The 14338-nt window shown below is 42.7% G+C and overlaps 1 protein-coding gene across 1 annotated transcript in view; it reads left to right on the top strand.

Moving 5' to 3' along the window:
* Positions 1-13856, top strand: part of myo15aa (myosin XVAa) — a 47559-nt gene extending 33703 nt beyond the window's left edge. The window contains exons 37-65 of the mRNA XM_039824028.1: positions 90-227; positions 800-854; positions 1835-1982; positions 2064-2157; positions 2262-2382; positions 2630-2745; positions 3963-4022; positions 4369-4444; positions 4588-4703; positions 4924-5042; positions 5396-5537; positions 6258-6369; positions 6545-6619; positions 7638-7840; positions 8155-8279; positions 8430-8493; positions 8641-8713; positions 8881-8954; positions 9116-9198; positions 9290-9420; positions 9524-9618; positions 9810-9887; positions 10154-10250; positions 10342-10502; positions 11075-11208; positions 11577-11710; positions 11986-12119; positions 12607-12747; positions 13204-13856. Coding sequence (XP_039679962.1) covers positions 90-227; positions 800-854; positions 1835-1982; positions 2064-2157; positions 2262-2382; positions 2630-2745; positions 3963-4022; positions 4369-4444; positions 4588-4703; positions 4924-5042; positions 5396-5537; positions 6258-6369; positions 6545-6619; positions 7638-7840; positions 8155-8279; positions 8430-8493; positions 8641-8713; positions 8881-8954; positions 9116-9198; positions 9290-9420; positions 9524-9618; positions 9810-9887; positions 10154-10250; positions 10342-10502; positions 11075-11208; positions 11577-11710; positions 11986-12119; positions 12607-12747; positions 13204-13305 — 3201 coding nt within the window. The 3' untranslated portion in view covers positions 13306-13856. The remainder of the gene's footprint in view (positions 1-89; positions 228-799; positions 855-1834; positions 1983-2063; positions 2158-2261; positions 2383-2629; positions 2746-3962; positions 4023-4368; positions 4445-4587; positions 4704-4923; positions 5043-5395; positions 5538-6257; positions 6370-6544; positions 6620-7637; positions 7841-8154; positions 8280-8429; positions 8494-8640; positions 8714-8880; positions 8955-9115; positions 9199-9289; positions 9421-9523; positions 9619-9809; positions 9888-10153; positions 10251-10341; positions 10503-11074; positions 11209-11576; positions 11711-11985; positions 12120-12606; positions 12748-13203) is intronic.
* Positions 13857-14338: the final 482 nt, after the last annotated feature.

The following is a 14338-nucleotide window of genomic DNA, read 5'->3' as shown; positions in this document are numbered from 1 at the left end:
CCATCCACTTAAAATCAAATGAGAAATAAAATGAAGAGTATACATTAGCATGAAGGTATACTGTTCTTGTGTGTGTGTGTCTGTTGCAGGCCCAGCAGATGACCATGCAGGCCATTGCGATCCAGCAGCAGATGTTGTCCTCCTTTCCCCCCGTTTCCCCGGCGCCCCAGTCACCGCCCTCACAGCATTACACACACTTGCCACAAAACTCTCACAGCACCAGCCCTGTGAGTAAACACACACACACACACACACACTCTGTGCTGGGGTGTTGCATGAACACTAGTCTGGCTTTGCCAGACCCTCCTCCAAAGCGAGCTGGAGGAGAGTCTGGCTACTCCACATAGCATTCAGGGATGGGAGGAAAATGTGCTCTGGTTTATTGGCATTTCTTTAAACCAATCACAATCATCTTGGGCAGTGCTAAGCCACTGCAAAATAGCCTTGGGAAGAAACTTGTTTTGGAGGAACGTTTAAAAGTTGTTTTTGTCATGCAACAGAAAACTCAGATTTGGACAGATAGTCTTTACCCTGCAGAGATCTGAGAAAAGGTTAACTATAGTCCTCAGAAATCGACCAGTTTAAAATGCCAACACAAAGGAAGCCCAATGCAACAGATATCCGGCCTAAATAAGTGAAATCCGGCGGATTTTCCGCCGGCAACGGAGCAATCCTGGAAGTGGAACGTCAAGGATATATACTACATGAACACCTGCCAGCATGTATGCAAATACCTTACATCAATATTGCCTTGCAATCCAAACTTACTCAGCTGTATCACTTCCTGTTTTTTCTGCAGACCAAAGAGAGTGAAGAGTCGCCGTACCAGCCTGCTGCTGTTCAGCGAAAAATGAGTATGTTTTACACTCTCAGGCTCCAATTAACCGCAGATTTGCTGTGTGGTGTGAATGCCGTGATTACAGTGAAGCTTCATGCCCCATGCTCTTGTAGCTGGGTTCTCTGAATCTAAAGGTTACTCAAGTATTCCAAAAGGAGAGGAAAGAAATATGTTGATTCATTGTGGCTTTGGGATTTGAGTTTGGAAAGCCCACTGCATCAAATTGAAAATGTGGGATTGAGTACGGGAAGTCAATGAATATGACTTTAAGGGGGTGGCCCTGATGCTTAGGGGTTAAGACACCAACTATGAACCATCCATCCCTGTATTTTGTATTAAAGGTCCCATGACATGGTGCTCTTTTGATGCTTTTATATAGACCTTAGTGGTCCCCTAATACTGTATCTGAAGTCTCTTTCCCGAAATTCAGCCTTGGTGCAGAATTGCAGCCACTAGAGCCAGTCCCACAATTAGCTTTCCTTAGTATGTGCCATTTCTGTGTCTGTAGCTTTAAATGCTATTGAGGAGGAGAGAGGAGGGGAGGGGGCAAGGTGGAGGGTGGGGGTGTGGCCTTGACCAACTGCCACTTTGCTCGTTTGAAAGCCATGATGTCTCTCTCTCATGGGTGGGCCAAATTCTCTGGGCGGGCAAAGCAGAGAAAGGGGAGGTAACCTTTCCCCTTATGACCTCATAAGGAGAAGATTCCAGATCGGCCCATCTGAGCGTTCATTTTCTCAAAGGCAGAGCAGGATACCCAGGACTCGGTTTCCACCTATCACCATTTCTAGCCACTGGGGGGACCATAGGCAGGCTGGGGGAATTCATATTAATGTTAAAAAATCTCATGAAGTGAAATTTTCATGCCATGGGACCTTTAAGGTGTTAGTTTTTATTGAAATGCTAGTACTGCATTGACTATTTCCAAAATTAAATCCAACAGCTGTTGAATAAATTGGTAAACATCTGCACTTCATCTAATAGAAAGTGACATTACAGGTCCAACACGTGGCCCCCCTCCTGGCGACGTGGTCCGATCCACTACGAGTAACACGGAGCGCATCGATCCCAGCCACAACATCAAAGACATCATCAAACAGCACCAGCCAGCTGATGCAACAACTTCTACTGGACCTGCCACACAAAGGTAACCCACTCATGATTTCCTCACCTAAATATTCATACTAATAATAGTGTTTTATTTGTCTACTTATTTGTGTGTGTTTAGGAAAGATGATGGAAAGCTGTTTGCGAAGAAGCCAGATCCGCATGATGAAGCTATGGAGATCCTTAAAGATCAGATTACAAACCCACCACAACCGGTACCCAACTCTGCACCTACCACACACATACATGCGCATGCACACACGCAAAAAAGCACAAACTCAAATAATATCTGTAATATCTGACCTTTTTTATGTGTCAGACTCAAAGGAAGCCTCAACCCTCGCTACGTAAAGAAGAGGGAGGAGTTAAGGTTTCCAAGACGACCAAGTCTCGCCCTGCAGGGGCAACTAGCTCCAACATAAGCCCCGCCCCTCCTGCAGGTGAGCCTTTTCACACACTAATGTGACATCAATCCACAGTAATAAACAGCAGAATGGTAGAAAGTTCTACTCATTCCACACGTGCATGTGAATGCAGTGTATAAGAAGTAAATGGTCAACAACCTGTGTGTGTGTGTGTGTGTGTGTGTGTGTGTGTGTGTGTGTGTGTGTGTGTGTGTGTGTGTGTGTGTGTGTGTGTGTGTGTGTGTGTGTGTGTGTGTGTGTGTGTGTGTGTGTGTGTGTCCAGTCTCTAGAGAGTTGCCAGTAGAGGAGGAGATCATTCAGACTCAACTCCACAGCAGGACCAGTGATGAATATTACACATACTCCAACGTCCCCTGGAAACTCTACATGAGGAAAGAGGTGTGTTTCCTTGTTACCAGCCACGACAGCTGTGTGTGTGTGTGTGTGTGTGTGTGTGTGTGTGTGTGTGTGTGTGTGTGTGTGTGTGTGTCATTGAGTCACCTACTGTAGCGGGAACTACAGACAGTTTGTCCATACCTGTCAGTGTGTGTGTCATTGAGTCACCTACTGTAGCGGGAACTACAGACAGTTTGTCCATACCTGTCAGTGTGTGTGTCATTGAGTCACCTACTGTTGCGGGAACTACAGACAGTTTGTCCATACCTGTCAAGTTTTAGATTTGAAAATAAGGGAAATGTTTCCGGCGCCCACCGCAAGCAGTCCCACCACCCCAACCAAGCTCCAGTATCCCTTACATTTTAAGACAGGTGTACAAGAAAGCTAAAATCACCACTTGATGCAGAATTCTGAAAACATTTACAATTTATAACATTGCTTGTCTTTACATTTTATTTTCATTCCACACATTCTTTTCATTTCATATTGCTTTTCTTTTACAGTTTTTCTTTTCATTTCACATACTTTTCTTTACTCTTTTACTGTTTATTTGTATAAATTTATTGCGACTTTGCATTCTTTAAGATTGTTTTGGAAGGAGTGTATTTGTGGGCTGGGCCAGAGTGGTTTACAGAGTGGTTTACATGAGAGTAGCGGCAAAACAGTTCTGTTGTCTAACGTCATCCTATTCTCTGTAACAATCTTCGTACGTACGCTAAACACCCTTTCTCAAACTTGCATTGCTATGGGGAATGCATAGTAAAGCCTTCATAAGTTTTGGCAGCGCACCGCTCCTGTCGAAGCCCCATCATCCGTCTCTCATCATCTGACCTCACACACTAAACTCGCGACAACTGCCACCTACAGTACCTGTAGTAGGCTACTGCATGTGGCAGTTATCGCGAGGCTAGTGACAGAGCTCAGATTGGGAATGTTTTGTTTTTTTTACTCCGCTCGGACCCGGGGTATTATTTTTTAATAACGCAGGTTAAAATACGGGAGATTTCCGGGGAAATACTAATACGGGAGGACGGCGGGAAAGAAGGGTAAAATACGGGACTTTCCCGGCCAAAACGGGATACTTGACACGTATGAGTTTGTCTGACATATACAGTATACTCTTCATAGATCTACTGAACGTTGACAACATTACAGTGCTTTATTATCATCATGTTTATGAGTTAAGGAAATATTTCTATTATTGATCTTTGTCCATACAGGTTTTCTATCCTAAAGAGACCTTCAACAGCCCACTGGTTCTGGACCTGATCTTCAGACAGGTTGATTTATGTATTCATTACTTATTTACATTTACTTGTTTCTTCATTTATTTTATATTAGGTCATTTGTTTATTCAGGTTTAGTTTTCTATTATAACAGAGCCTTGTTAATGATAATTATGCTAAGAGTTAACATGGTAATGATTTATTGAAAATAGAAGGCTAAAAGTTGTGATTTATATATGGATTCCAGCATTATATTTATTATAAAAGAGTACATCAAATACACTTTAGGTACTATGGTCTTGGATTTTGCTTTAATGCTAATACTAATTCACAACAGGAATAAATGAACCCAAAGTGGTTTCCACTTTAGCAGATTCTTATTCCTGAATGTGTTCTGCAGGTTGTACATGACACCCTCTCTGACGCCTGCATCCGTATCACCCAGGAGGAGAGACAGAAGATGAAAGCTTTATTCGGTATGAATAAATCCTGTACCCCGAAATGACTTCACTCTGCATGTGATACTTATCTACATTTAACAGTATGCAAAGATTTTGAAGACACTTTACACTCTGGATTTGGTCACTTAAACACTTTCGTTCCTTTTGGTCTTTGACAGCTGAGAACAAGGTGGATCAGCTGTCCAGAACGCACGATGAGAACGTGAAGAAGAAAGCGGTCGCCATGGCCAGAGACTCGTGGGAGATATACTTCTCCCGTCTCTTCCCAGCCTCTGTGAGTTCTTGTCTCTTTCTTGGCGTATGCGAGTTTAACTTAAACTCAAAAGGGCGACAATTCCCACTCTGAATATGATAAATCCAAAGCAACCTTCTTCCTTTACTTGGTTTAGCAGGCTCTTGCTTGAGTTTTATGTGTGCCTGTATTCAGTTTCATGTGTGTGTGTGTGTGTGTGTGTGTGTGTGTGTGTGTGTGTGTGTGTGTGTGTGTGTTCCAGGGCAGTGTGGGGACAGGAGTTCAGGTGCTGTCTGTGTCTCATAAAGGCATCAAGCTGCTGAAGATGGTGAGGAGCGGCTCTGCTGCTCCAGACTACTTCAGAGTGCTGAGGCCTTACAGGTGAGCCTCATCGACTGTACAAACACATGGACATAGTGTGTGTGTTTGTGTATATGTGTGCGTGATGTAAGCCATAGCTCATCAATGTTTCCACCTTTAACAGCCTTCATGCCTTGGTATTGGAACAACCGTAAAAAAAAAAAAAAAGGCAAACATGAGAAGAGGTGATAGTTGTCTAAATGTGATTGTGCTCTCCTGGAAACCTTTCTCTCACTCCAGGAAAAGTCCGACCTGCCAGTGACCTTTTTTGCAACTGACTGTGTCAAGTGCCCCAGTGATTTGACCTGTGATCCCGTTCTCTTTCTCTGTAAATGAATTGACTTCCTGGTTTTTGCATACCCCTTCTTGCTCAGCTACTCGGACATCCTGTTTGTGTCGATTCCATCTAAGAACATGCTAGAGTTCAACCTGACCAACGAGAAGCTGATCCTGTTCTCGGCCAAGGCCCCACAGGTCAAACACATGATCGACTACTTCCTCACAGAGCTTAAGAAGGTCAGAGAGCGTCTGTGTGTGTGTGTGTGTGTGTGTGTGTGTGTGTGTGTGTGTGTGTGTTTAGGTTTGCTTGAGGAGGAGTTTTGATAATACATGTCCTTTGGGGTCATCTGTTTGATATGTGTTCATGCTGGGTCAGACTAAAAAAGTGTTCTAAACTTAAAATGTTATTTGTCACCATACAGAAGACATTTATGTATTTTTGTTTATAGAGCCACAAGTGTATTTTGCTAAACTGATATTGAGGCCAATAATTACAATAGTTGTATTTATGCAGCACTTTAATAATAAGAAGCATTGATTTTCAGAGGAAGGAAAAAAAGTGCAATAAAAAGACAATAGGCAATAAGGTTTAGACATAAAACTATTGGTATAAACGGATAAAAACAAAACAGGTAATAGTGATGCTAAAATAGAAATATAAAATGTTATCATGACAGAGCATGCAAACAATAATAGAACAATCCAGCAATAGATAAGAATTAATCACACCTTGATTTTAACCTTAATTTAAGTTGTTTCTGCATTTAAATTAAATGCAACCATGATTATTTTATACAGCTCTCTTATTATATATGCTCTCTGACTCTGTCATACTACAACATTGTTACTCACACAAAATAACACCAGAACACACATGCATGTAAACTATACATCTCACAGACACAGAGGAATGCGATATTGTAGCACGTCTATGTGAACGTGTCACGTCTCTGTCAGGACTCAGAGTACGTGGTGGCGGTGAGGAACTTCATTACTGAGGACAGGAGTCTGCTCAGCTTCCACAAAGGAGACATCATCAGACTCCAGCACATGGATGGGTTGGAGGCCGGTGAGACGCACACACTCGAAAACACTCACACAACGAATAATGGCACATTGATGTTTATAGACCTGCTCTCTGCTTCTGTGAGCCACGTACAGTATGTATCTGCTTCTCTGTGCTTCATGCCCCATCTGTGTGTGTGTGTGTGTGTGTCTATGTGCATATGTATGTGTGTGTTCAGGCAAACATTACGGCTGCATAGTGAGGAAGAAGGTCATGCTTCTGGAGGAGCTAAAGAGAGACACTCCTGAGTTTGGTGGGTTTGGCATCCTGGTGGGATCTGTTGTGTGTTTTTTTTCTCGTTGTTTTTTTTTTTTTAATTTTTATTGAGCCTAAACTTCTGTGTTCTTGCCTTTGCCAAGATTGAGAATTTGCTACCTTTGCCTTAAATGCTGAAAAGTGAATATTTTGGGGTTTTGTGTAGTGCTGTCAGTTAAACCCATTTTAACGGCGTCAATTGTTTTTATCGCGAGATTAACGTTCTTTTTGGCCTAGCAAACTTTGTAGTTTTTTTCACATGCTGTTGCAACAACTAGTAACGTTAGAAAAACTACAACACCACACCGGATCTAGCTAGACCGGAAACAAAACAACAGGCACGCCGCACACACTTGTTTGGGCTCGCGAGCCGGCCAAAGAGTAGTAGGATGGCGAGTGCGAGACGCCTAAATGGATGCTAATAAGATTGTGAATGGAAAGAGTTTACTTTTAAAAAGTTGCCAAATGGTTCCATTGACAAGACCAAAGTGATCCTTGTGTTTTGTTGTTGTGAACTGAGCTATCATCACAGCACGTCCAGTCTGAAATACCACTTGATGGCCCAGCACACAGCTGATGGCCGAGCACACAGCTGATGCCAATTCTCCGCCCCCTCGTCAAAGCCAAGGCGTCAAAATCACAAAGCAAGCCAAACCACTTTTCCATGTTGATAAGAGCATTAAAATGAGAAAAAATAATGGGACAAAAAGAAATCAAGGGACATTTAGAATAGATAAAAATGTGTGATTAATTGCGAGTTAACTATGACATTAATGCGATTAATCGCTATTAAATATCGCGATTATCACGATATCGATATCGCTAGTTTTGTGCGGTTGGTTAGACATAACAGAACATTTGACAGACATCACCTTTGTTTTTTTCTGTTTTGCATGCAACAGTTTTTATTTGTAACACTTGATGTTTTTCTGTGTTTGCAAATTAACTTCTCCGTTATTTATCATCTGGCGTGTGTGTGTGTGTGCGTGTGTGTGTGTGTGTGTGTGTGTGTACAGGCTGGCGGTTCGGGGCTGTGTACGGAAAATCGGGAGTGTTTCCCAGTGAGTACGTCCGTCCTGTGGCTGCTCCGGACTTCCTGGTACTTCCTGCTGAGCGCGTGGAGCCTCGAGACAGACAGGGACGAGTCGCTGCATCTGCTGCTATTGCCGTGGCGATGGGCTCAGCAGTAGCTGCCCATGAGCTCGACCTCTCCACACAGGTGCAGACCAGGAAATTGTTTACTCCCATTACAGCCACATTTTTGTACATGAGGTTTATTTTTAGCTCCCGCACTACATCAGGGAAAAGAAATCCGAAGGAGTCTGAACACAAGGCTCAGGGCGAGAATAACTTTGAGATTTCAGCATGACTAAAACCCCTATATTATGGTACAAGCTGATGTTTATACAGTATATGTTGGAATATTGGTTTGGCAGAAAAGGAAATATTTTGTAGATAATTCCAATCCTTGGTGATCCTTTAAGTGGCACTGCTGCTTAGCTTTTTGCAACTGTGGCTGTGTATGTGTATCAGGTGGTAAATGAGATGTATGGGGACAGTCTGAGTGTCCAACTGGACGACCTGCCTCTGCACGGCGGCCAGTACCACATGGCTGAGTTTGCCAAGAAGTACTTCAGAGAGGCGCAGAGGATCAAAAGGTCAGACACACACTTTACTGCCTAAATAATGTCAAAATGTGTCAAAATGTCCTCGCTTTAGAAGTCTGCAGCTCAAATTGGTGCTCCCTGTGACAAATTAAATTGGCACGCCCACACAGTTCATAACTGCTGCATGAATTTTGTCCTTAGTGATCAGAAAGCAAAAAAGGGGAAGGAGGGCAGGGACCCTGTTGACATGGTCAAATTCTCCAAGGTAAAGCAGCTAAGTTTGCTTCAAAGTATAATCATTTAAAAACATATTTGTATTCTTGTGTATGTTATCTTAGTTTTACCCATATTGTGTATTGTGCTGCTGCGCATATATATTTCTTGTTCCATGTTATATGTTCTGTCTCTCCAGTCTCCCATCCAGGAGTCCTTAATCGACTTCTCAGACAGCGGGATGAACAGAGTGGCTGCTGACATCTTCTTAGGTGAGAGGAGAGTAAGAGAAGGAGAGATGGATATATACTGTACATAGGAGTTAGAATAATTTAAAGTTGGCTGTTGTAGAGAAAAACACAGGTCTTCAGATCTGATTGGGTTTTTGAAAGAGGGAGAGATCATTTGATTCCATGTTGACTGATTGTTTTTCGTCCAGACATAATGAAGTTCATGGGAGACTTCCCACTGAAAGGTCAGACTGAACAGGACCTGGTCACCTCTTTACTGAAGGTACACAAACACATACATCACATCTTTGATTGGCTTATAATAAATATTAAGATGATAAAGACATAGACTGACTTGCACGTGATGTATTTAAGTAAAAGAGAAGGAAAACAACAAGCCTGACACAAAATCCTTTATCTTCATGCATGTGCTCATGATTCTAGTTAAGTGGCGACCATGGCCTGATAAAGGATGAAGCCTACTGCCAGGTGATGAAGCAAGTTACCGCCAACACCAGCTCCAAACCGTAAGACTCTTGTACATTTTACATCACGTGCTGACTGAGGACTTAATCGTAGAGGCTTTCATTTGTAGTTCTGTGGATGTTGTGTGTATAGGGACAGTTGTCAGAGAGGATGGAGGCTGTTGTACATCCTGACAGCTTTCCATCGCTGCTCTGATGTGATGAAGCCATTTCTGATGAAGTTCCTGCAGGACGCCTGCGACAGCCCCGGGATGCAGTACCAAGGTAGACACTCCATTCATCCATCAGGGGAAAAGATGCTACAGCCCATCACCACCAGTCTGACGGTATTCTTAGTTTCAATCCATCTGTTGCTTTTAATTGACAGGGATTGCCAAGGCATGTGAGCAGAATCTGAGGAGGACTTTTCAATATGGCGGACGTATACAGTTTCCCAACAGCATGGAACTCAAAGCTATGCTGGTTAGTCTCTAATTCAGCCATGCAGTCTTCTTATATGGCATATATACATATATCAAATATGCACAAAAGGAAACCACATGGCATTTGGTAAAAAAAAGGGAATAATAATAATGTGATATATAGCCAATCTACACTGTATTGTATTATAATACTCGTATGACGTTTCCCTCTGATTGGTTGTTTGCGTGCAGGCTGGGCGGAGCTCCAAGAGACAGTTGTTCCTGCTGCCAGGTGGGATCGAAAGGCACTTGAAAATCAAGACGTGCTCTGTGAGTGGCACACGCGCATGCACACACACGCGCACACACACACACACACACACACACACACACACACACACACACACACACACACACACACACACACACACACACACACACACACACACACACACACACACACACTCTAAGTGAAATGATATTGTAGCGTTATTAGACCTGATTGTAACTTTTATACATAACAAGAACATATGCTGAATTTGTGGATCAACAGGACGGCAACATTGCTGAATTGAGAATCAATTTCTTTGTTTCAGGTTGCTTTGGATGTCATTGAGGAGCTTTGCTATGAGATGGGACTACAGAGGGTGGAGGCTTTGGATGAATATGCCATCTTTTTGGTCACACACAAAGGTAACCAGGATCTAGCATGTCGTAATGAAGCCCTACAATGCAAAAAGTCATATAGATAAAGTGATAAAAACTCAAGTGTGTTTCTGTGTAGGTCAGAATGTGCGTCCCCTGAACAAGCGCGAGTACATCCTGGACATTGCTACAGAGGCAGAGCCAGTGGATGCCAACTACAGTCTGTGGTTCAGGAGAGTCATATGGAGTGTGGCCTTAAAACTTGACAACGAACTCTATGTGACCATGCACTATAATCAGGTAGAGATCTACTGTATGAAATGTTGGACATCTGATATCCTGTTTCTACTGTAGCTAATGCAACCTGAAAAGTTGACTCATATTCTTCCTGTGTGGCTGGTTTTACGAGATAGATAGTTCATCCAATCACCTGCCAGGTATTTTTTTGAAGGTGCCTCCCTTTTCCCTTACAGTTTCCAATGACGGCTTCTCAGATGGTTCTGTGTTAACAAACAATCTGTCGCGTCAGGTTATGGTTTTACAACAATTCACACGATCACATGGAGATAGAGAGTAGACATTACCTCTATAGTATAGTTCCATAAGCCATGGGAAGACTAGATCCACGTCCATCTCTTCTTCTCTTTATGGGTTTGTGCAGTAAAAATGTTACCTTTATTGAAACATGCGTTTTGACTGTCCCTGTAAATCATTTGTAGCTTTGCCATTTTTGTGACAGCAGACTCACTTCACTTAGCTCAAGTCTGACAAATCTGTCAAGATTTGAAATTTTCTATCACAAAACTAGCAGTGACGTACAATAAAATACACACTAACATAAGATAACTTTACTTTCTGTGTCTCTCTTCAAGGTGTTGCCAGACTACCTGAAGGCCTTGCTGAGTGTGGTTCCTCTGGGTAAGGCCAGTGACCAGCATATGAAGCAGATCGCCAGACTGGCTGCCCTACAGCACCGTGCCAAGGACGCCGTCTACCTGCCCACCCTGTAAATACAGTATACAAAGTCACACACATACTTCACTTTTTGCCCTAACTATCAGTGTCAGTACCATGAGCTTTCCATTCGGTTCCCCGAAAGCTAATCCGTCATAGACAAGCATGCACAAATGCTTACAAACACCCACAAAACATGACTTCACTCATGCATATATGACAATCACAGGTGCGTCTTCACAAATTTGCATGTAGAATATATAACTGCTGCCTCTTAGGTATCACTAGTTTGCTTTGTGTGTGTGTGTGTGTGTGTGTGTGTGTGTGTGTGTGTGTGTGTGTGTGTGTGTGTGTGTGTGTGTGTGTGTGTGTGTGTGTGTGTGTGTGTGTGTGTGTGTGTGTGTGTGTGTGTGTGTGTAGCCGTGAGGTGCAGGAGTGCGTCCCTCCACAGTTCTACAGCAAACAGGGTTCACAGCATTGGCTGAATATGGCAACTCAACACGTGCAGCAGGTCCAGCCCTTAAACCCACACCAGGCTCGAGCACAGTTCCTTGGTAAGACCACAGCACTGTGTGAGTGTGTATGTGTATGTGTATTTCTAAAAGTGAATTACAGTGTGTTCCATGGACACCTATATTTTTATTCAATTCCACTCCTTAATATTCTACTTCTTCAATCTTAGAAAATTGCATTGGAAAGCAATGAAGATAATAATTGTTCCAAGCCACACTGACATGTCATGTTACTACTTTTCTTGAAAATAACTGACTCTTGAATATGCTACCATATTAAAAAAAAAAAAATTACCCTTTGTGTGTTTTTGCCACAGGTCTGGTCAGTGCCTTCCCCATGTTCGGCTCCTCCTTCTTCTACATACAGAGCTGTAGCTCCGCCTCCATCCATGCCCCGTGCATCCTGGCCGTAAATCTGAATGGACTGCACTTTCTTAACAAGGATACTCATGTATGTCACAGACACACACACACACACACACACACACACACACACACACACACACACACACACACACACACACACACACACACACACACACACACACACACACACACACACACACACACACACCATTCAATCAAACACATATCCAATCGGTGACATTGTAGCATGCTTCACATTCCAGGACGAGCTGGCAAAAAATGATAGCGGGCAGCGGAGTGTAACAGTATGAATTTAGTACTCATTTAACATCGCCTTGATCCATTTACATTAAAAGCAAACTACTGCAAAAAAAGATTTATTTAAAAATGAAGCATTTGGCTCCCTCTGTTGGTTATTGTGTTTACTGTCTGCTTCTGTCTATTAGATCCTGTATGGTGTTTTTACTTTTAATATGTGCATATCTAACTGTCAGAGTTTGATGTTTGCTAGTGTTTCTTGCCTGTTTGTGTGTGTATTTATACATATATTTGGTTTATGTGTGTGTAATTAGGAGGCCATGGTGCGTTTCCCTCTAAAGGAGGTACAGTCAACTCGTACTCAGAGACCAACTTCAGGCTCCAGTTATCCATATGTGGAAATCATGATAGGAGACCTGCTCAACCAGCGCATCACACAGCTACAGCTGGAGCAGGTGTGTGTGTGTGTGTGTGTGTGTGTGTGTGTGTGTGTGTGTGTGTGTGTGTGTGTGTGTGTGTGTGTGTGTGTGTGTGTGTGTGTGTGTGTGTGTGTGTGTGTGTGTGTTACAGAAAACAGTTGATAAAAGACAGTTGCCGTTGCAATATGTATTTTTCCTGTGCATTTCACGCACCTTAAATGCCATGGTGTGTGTGTGTGTGTGTGTGTGTGTGTGTGTGTGTGTGTGTGTGTGTGTGTGTGTGTGTGTGTGTGTGTGTGTGTGTGTGTGTGTGTGTGTGTGTGTGTGTGTGTGTGTGTGTGTGTGTGTGTGCATGCATGAAACAGTTGATAAAAGACAGTTGCCGTTGCAATATGTATTTTTCCTGTGCATTTCACGCACCTTAAATGCCATGGTGTGTGTGTGTGTGTGTGTGTGTGTGTGTGTGTGTGTTTGTGTGTGTGTGTTTTCCAGGGCCTGGAGCTGTGCCGAGTCATCGCCATGCATATGGAGAACATGTTGTCAGTCAGAGAAAAGAGACTCACTTTGCCGCCAAGTGAAATCACCCTGCTATAACACGAACACACATAGAGAAGTCCCACTGTATGCCTTATAAATGTACTGTATCTACCTCTATTTTAAAAATCAAATATTTTGATACGTAAAGCTAATGTTTCTGTAATGTGACGAATGTATGGTGATGATGTTGATGACATAGTTTATGTATTCAACCAAGGATTGTCTTCTTCATTAATTGTTGGTCTATAAAATGTCAGAGAAGAGCAAAATCATAATTTTCCACAGCCAAAGTTATCATGTTTAAATGGCTTGTTTAGTCCAACCAACAGTCCAAAGCCCAAATATATTCAGTTTACTATCATAGAAGAGTAAGAAAACCAGCATTTTATATTAAATATTCTCATTTGAGAAGCTGGAACAAGTGACTTTTGGGGCATTTGCTTAAAAAAAGCAAATAATAGTAAATTATTATACCCACAGAATTAACATAAAGTAGAAATAGGCATGAATAGTTATCTTTCCTGTATGTCAGTACAGACCTACACACACACACACACACACACACACACACACACACACACACACACGACTTTACACTTCCGGGATTGCTCCGTTGCCGCCGAAAATTCCACCGGATTTCACTCTTTTCGGTCGGATGTCTGTTACCTTCCGCTGTCTTTGTGTTGTAATTTTAGACTCTGAGGACTATGGTTAACTGCTCCTCAGATCTCTGCAGGGTAAATCCAGACAGCTAGCTAGACTATCTGTCCAATCTGAGTTTTCTGCTGCACGACTAAAACAACTTTTGAACGTACATACGTTCCACCAAAACAAGTTCCTTCCCGAGGCTATTTTGCAGCGGCACCGTGGCTCTGTCCGGTGCTTAGCGCCCGCCCAAGGCGATTGTGATTGGTTTAAAGAAATGCCAATAAACCAGAGCACGTTTTTCTCCCATCCCGGAATGCTGTGTGGACTAACCAGACCTTCCTCCGCAGCACTGTGGAGGCAATGCAAGAATGGATAAATGTCCTTTCAGACCGAACTCATTAATGTTTTTAGTTTGACATTTTTAGCCAAAACTGTTTAAGAT

The sequence above is a fragment of the Perca fluviatilis genome, chromosome 15 (assembly GCF_010015445.1).
Source record: "Perca fluviatilis chromosome 15, GENO_Pfluv_1.0, whole genome shotgun sequence".
Classification (NCBI taxonomy): domain Eukaryota; kingdom Metazoa; phylum Chordata; class Actinopteri; order Perciformes; family Percidae; genus Perca; species Perca fluviatilis.
Note: the sequence above shows the minus strand (reverse complement) of the source record. Positions and strands in the feature narration are given on the sequence as shown.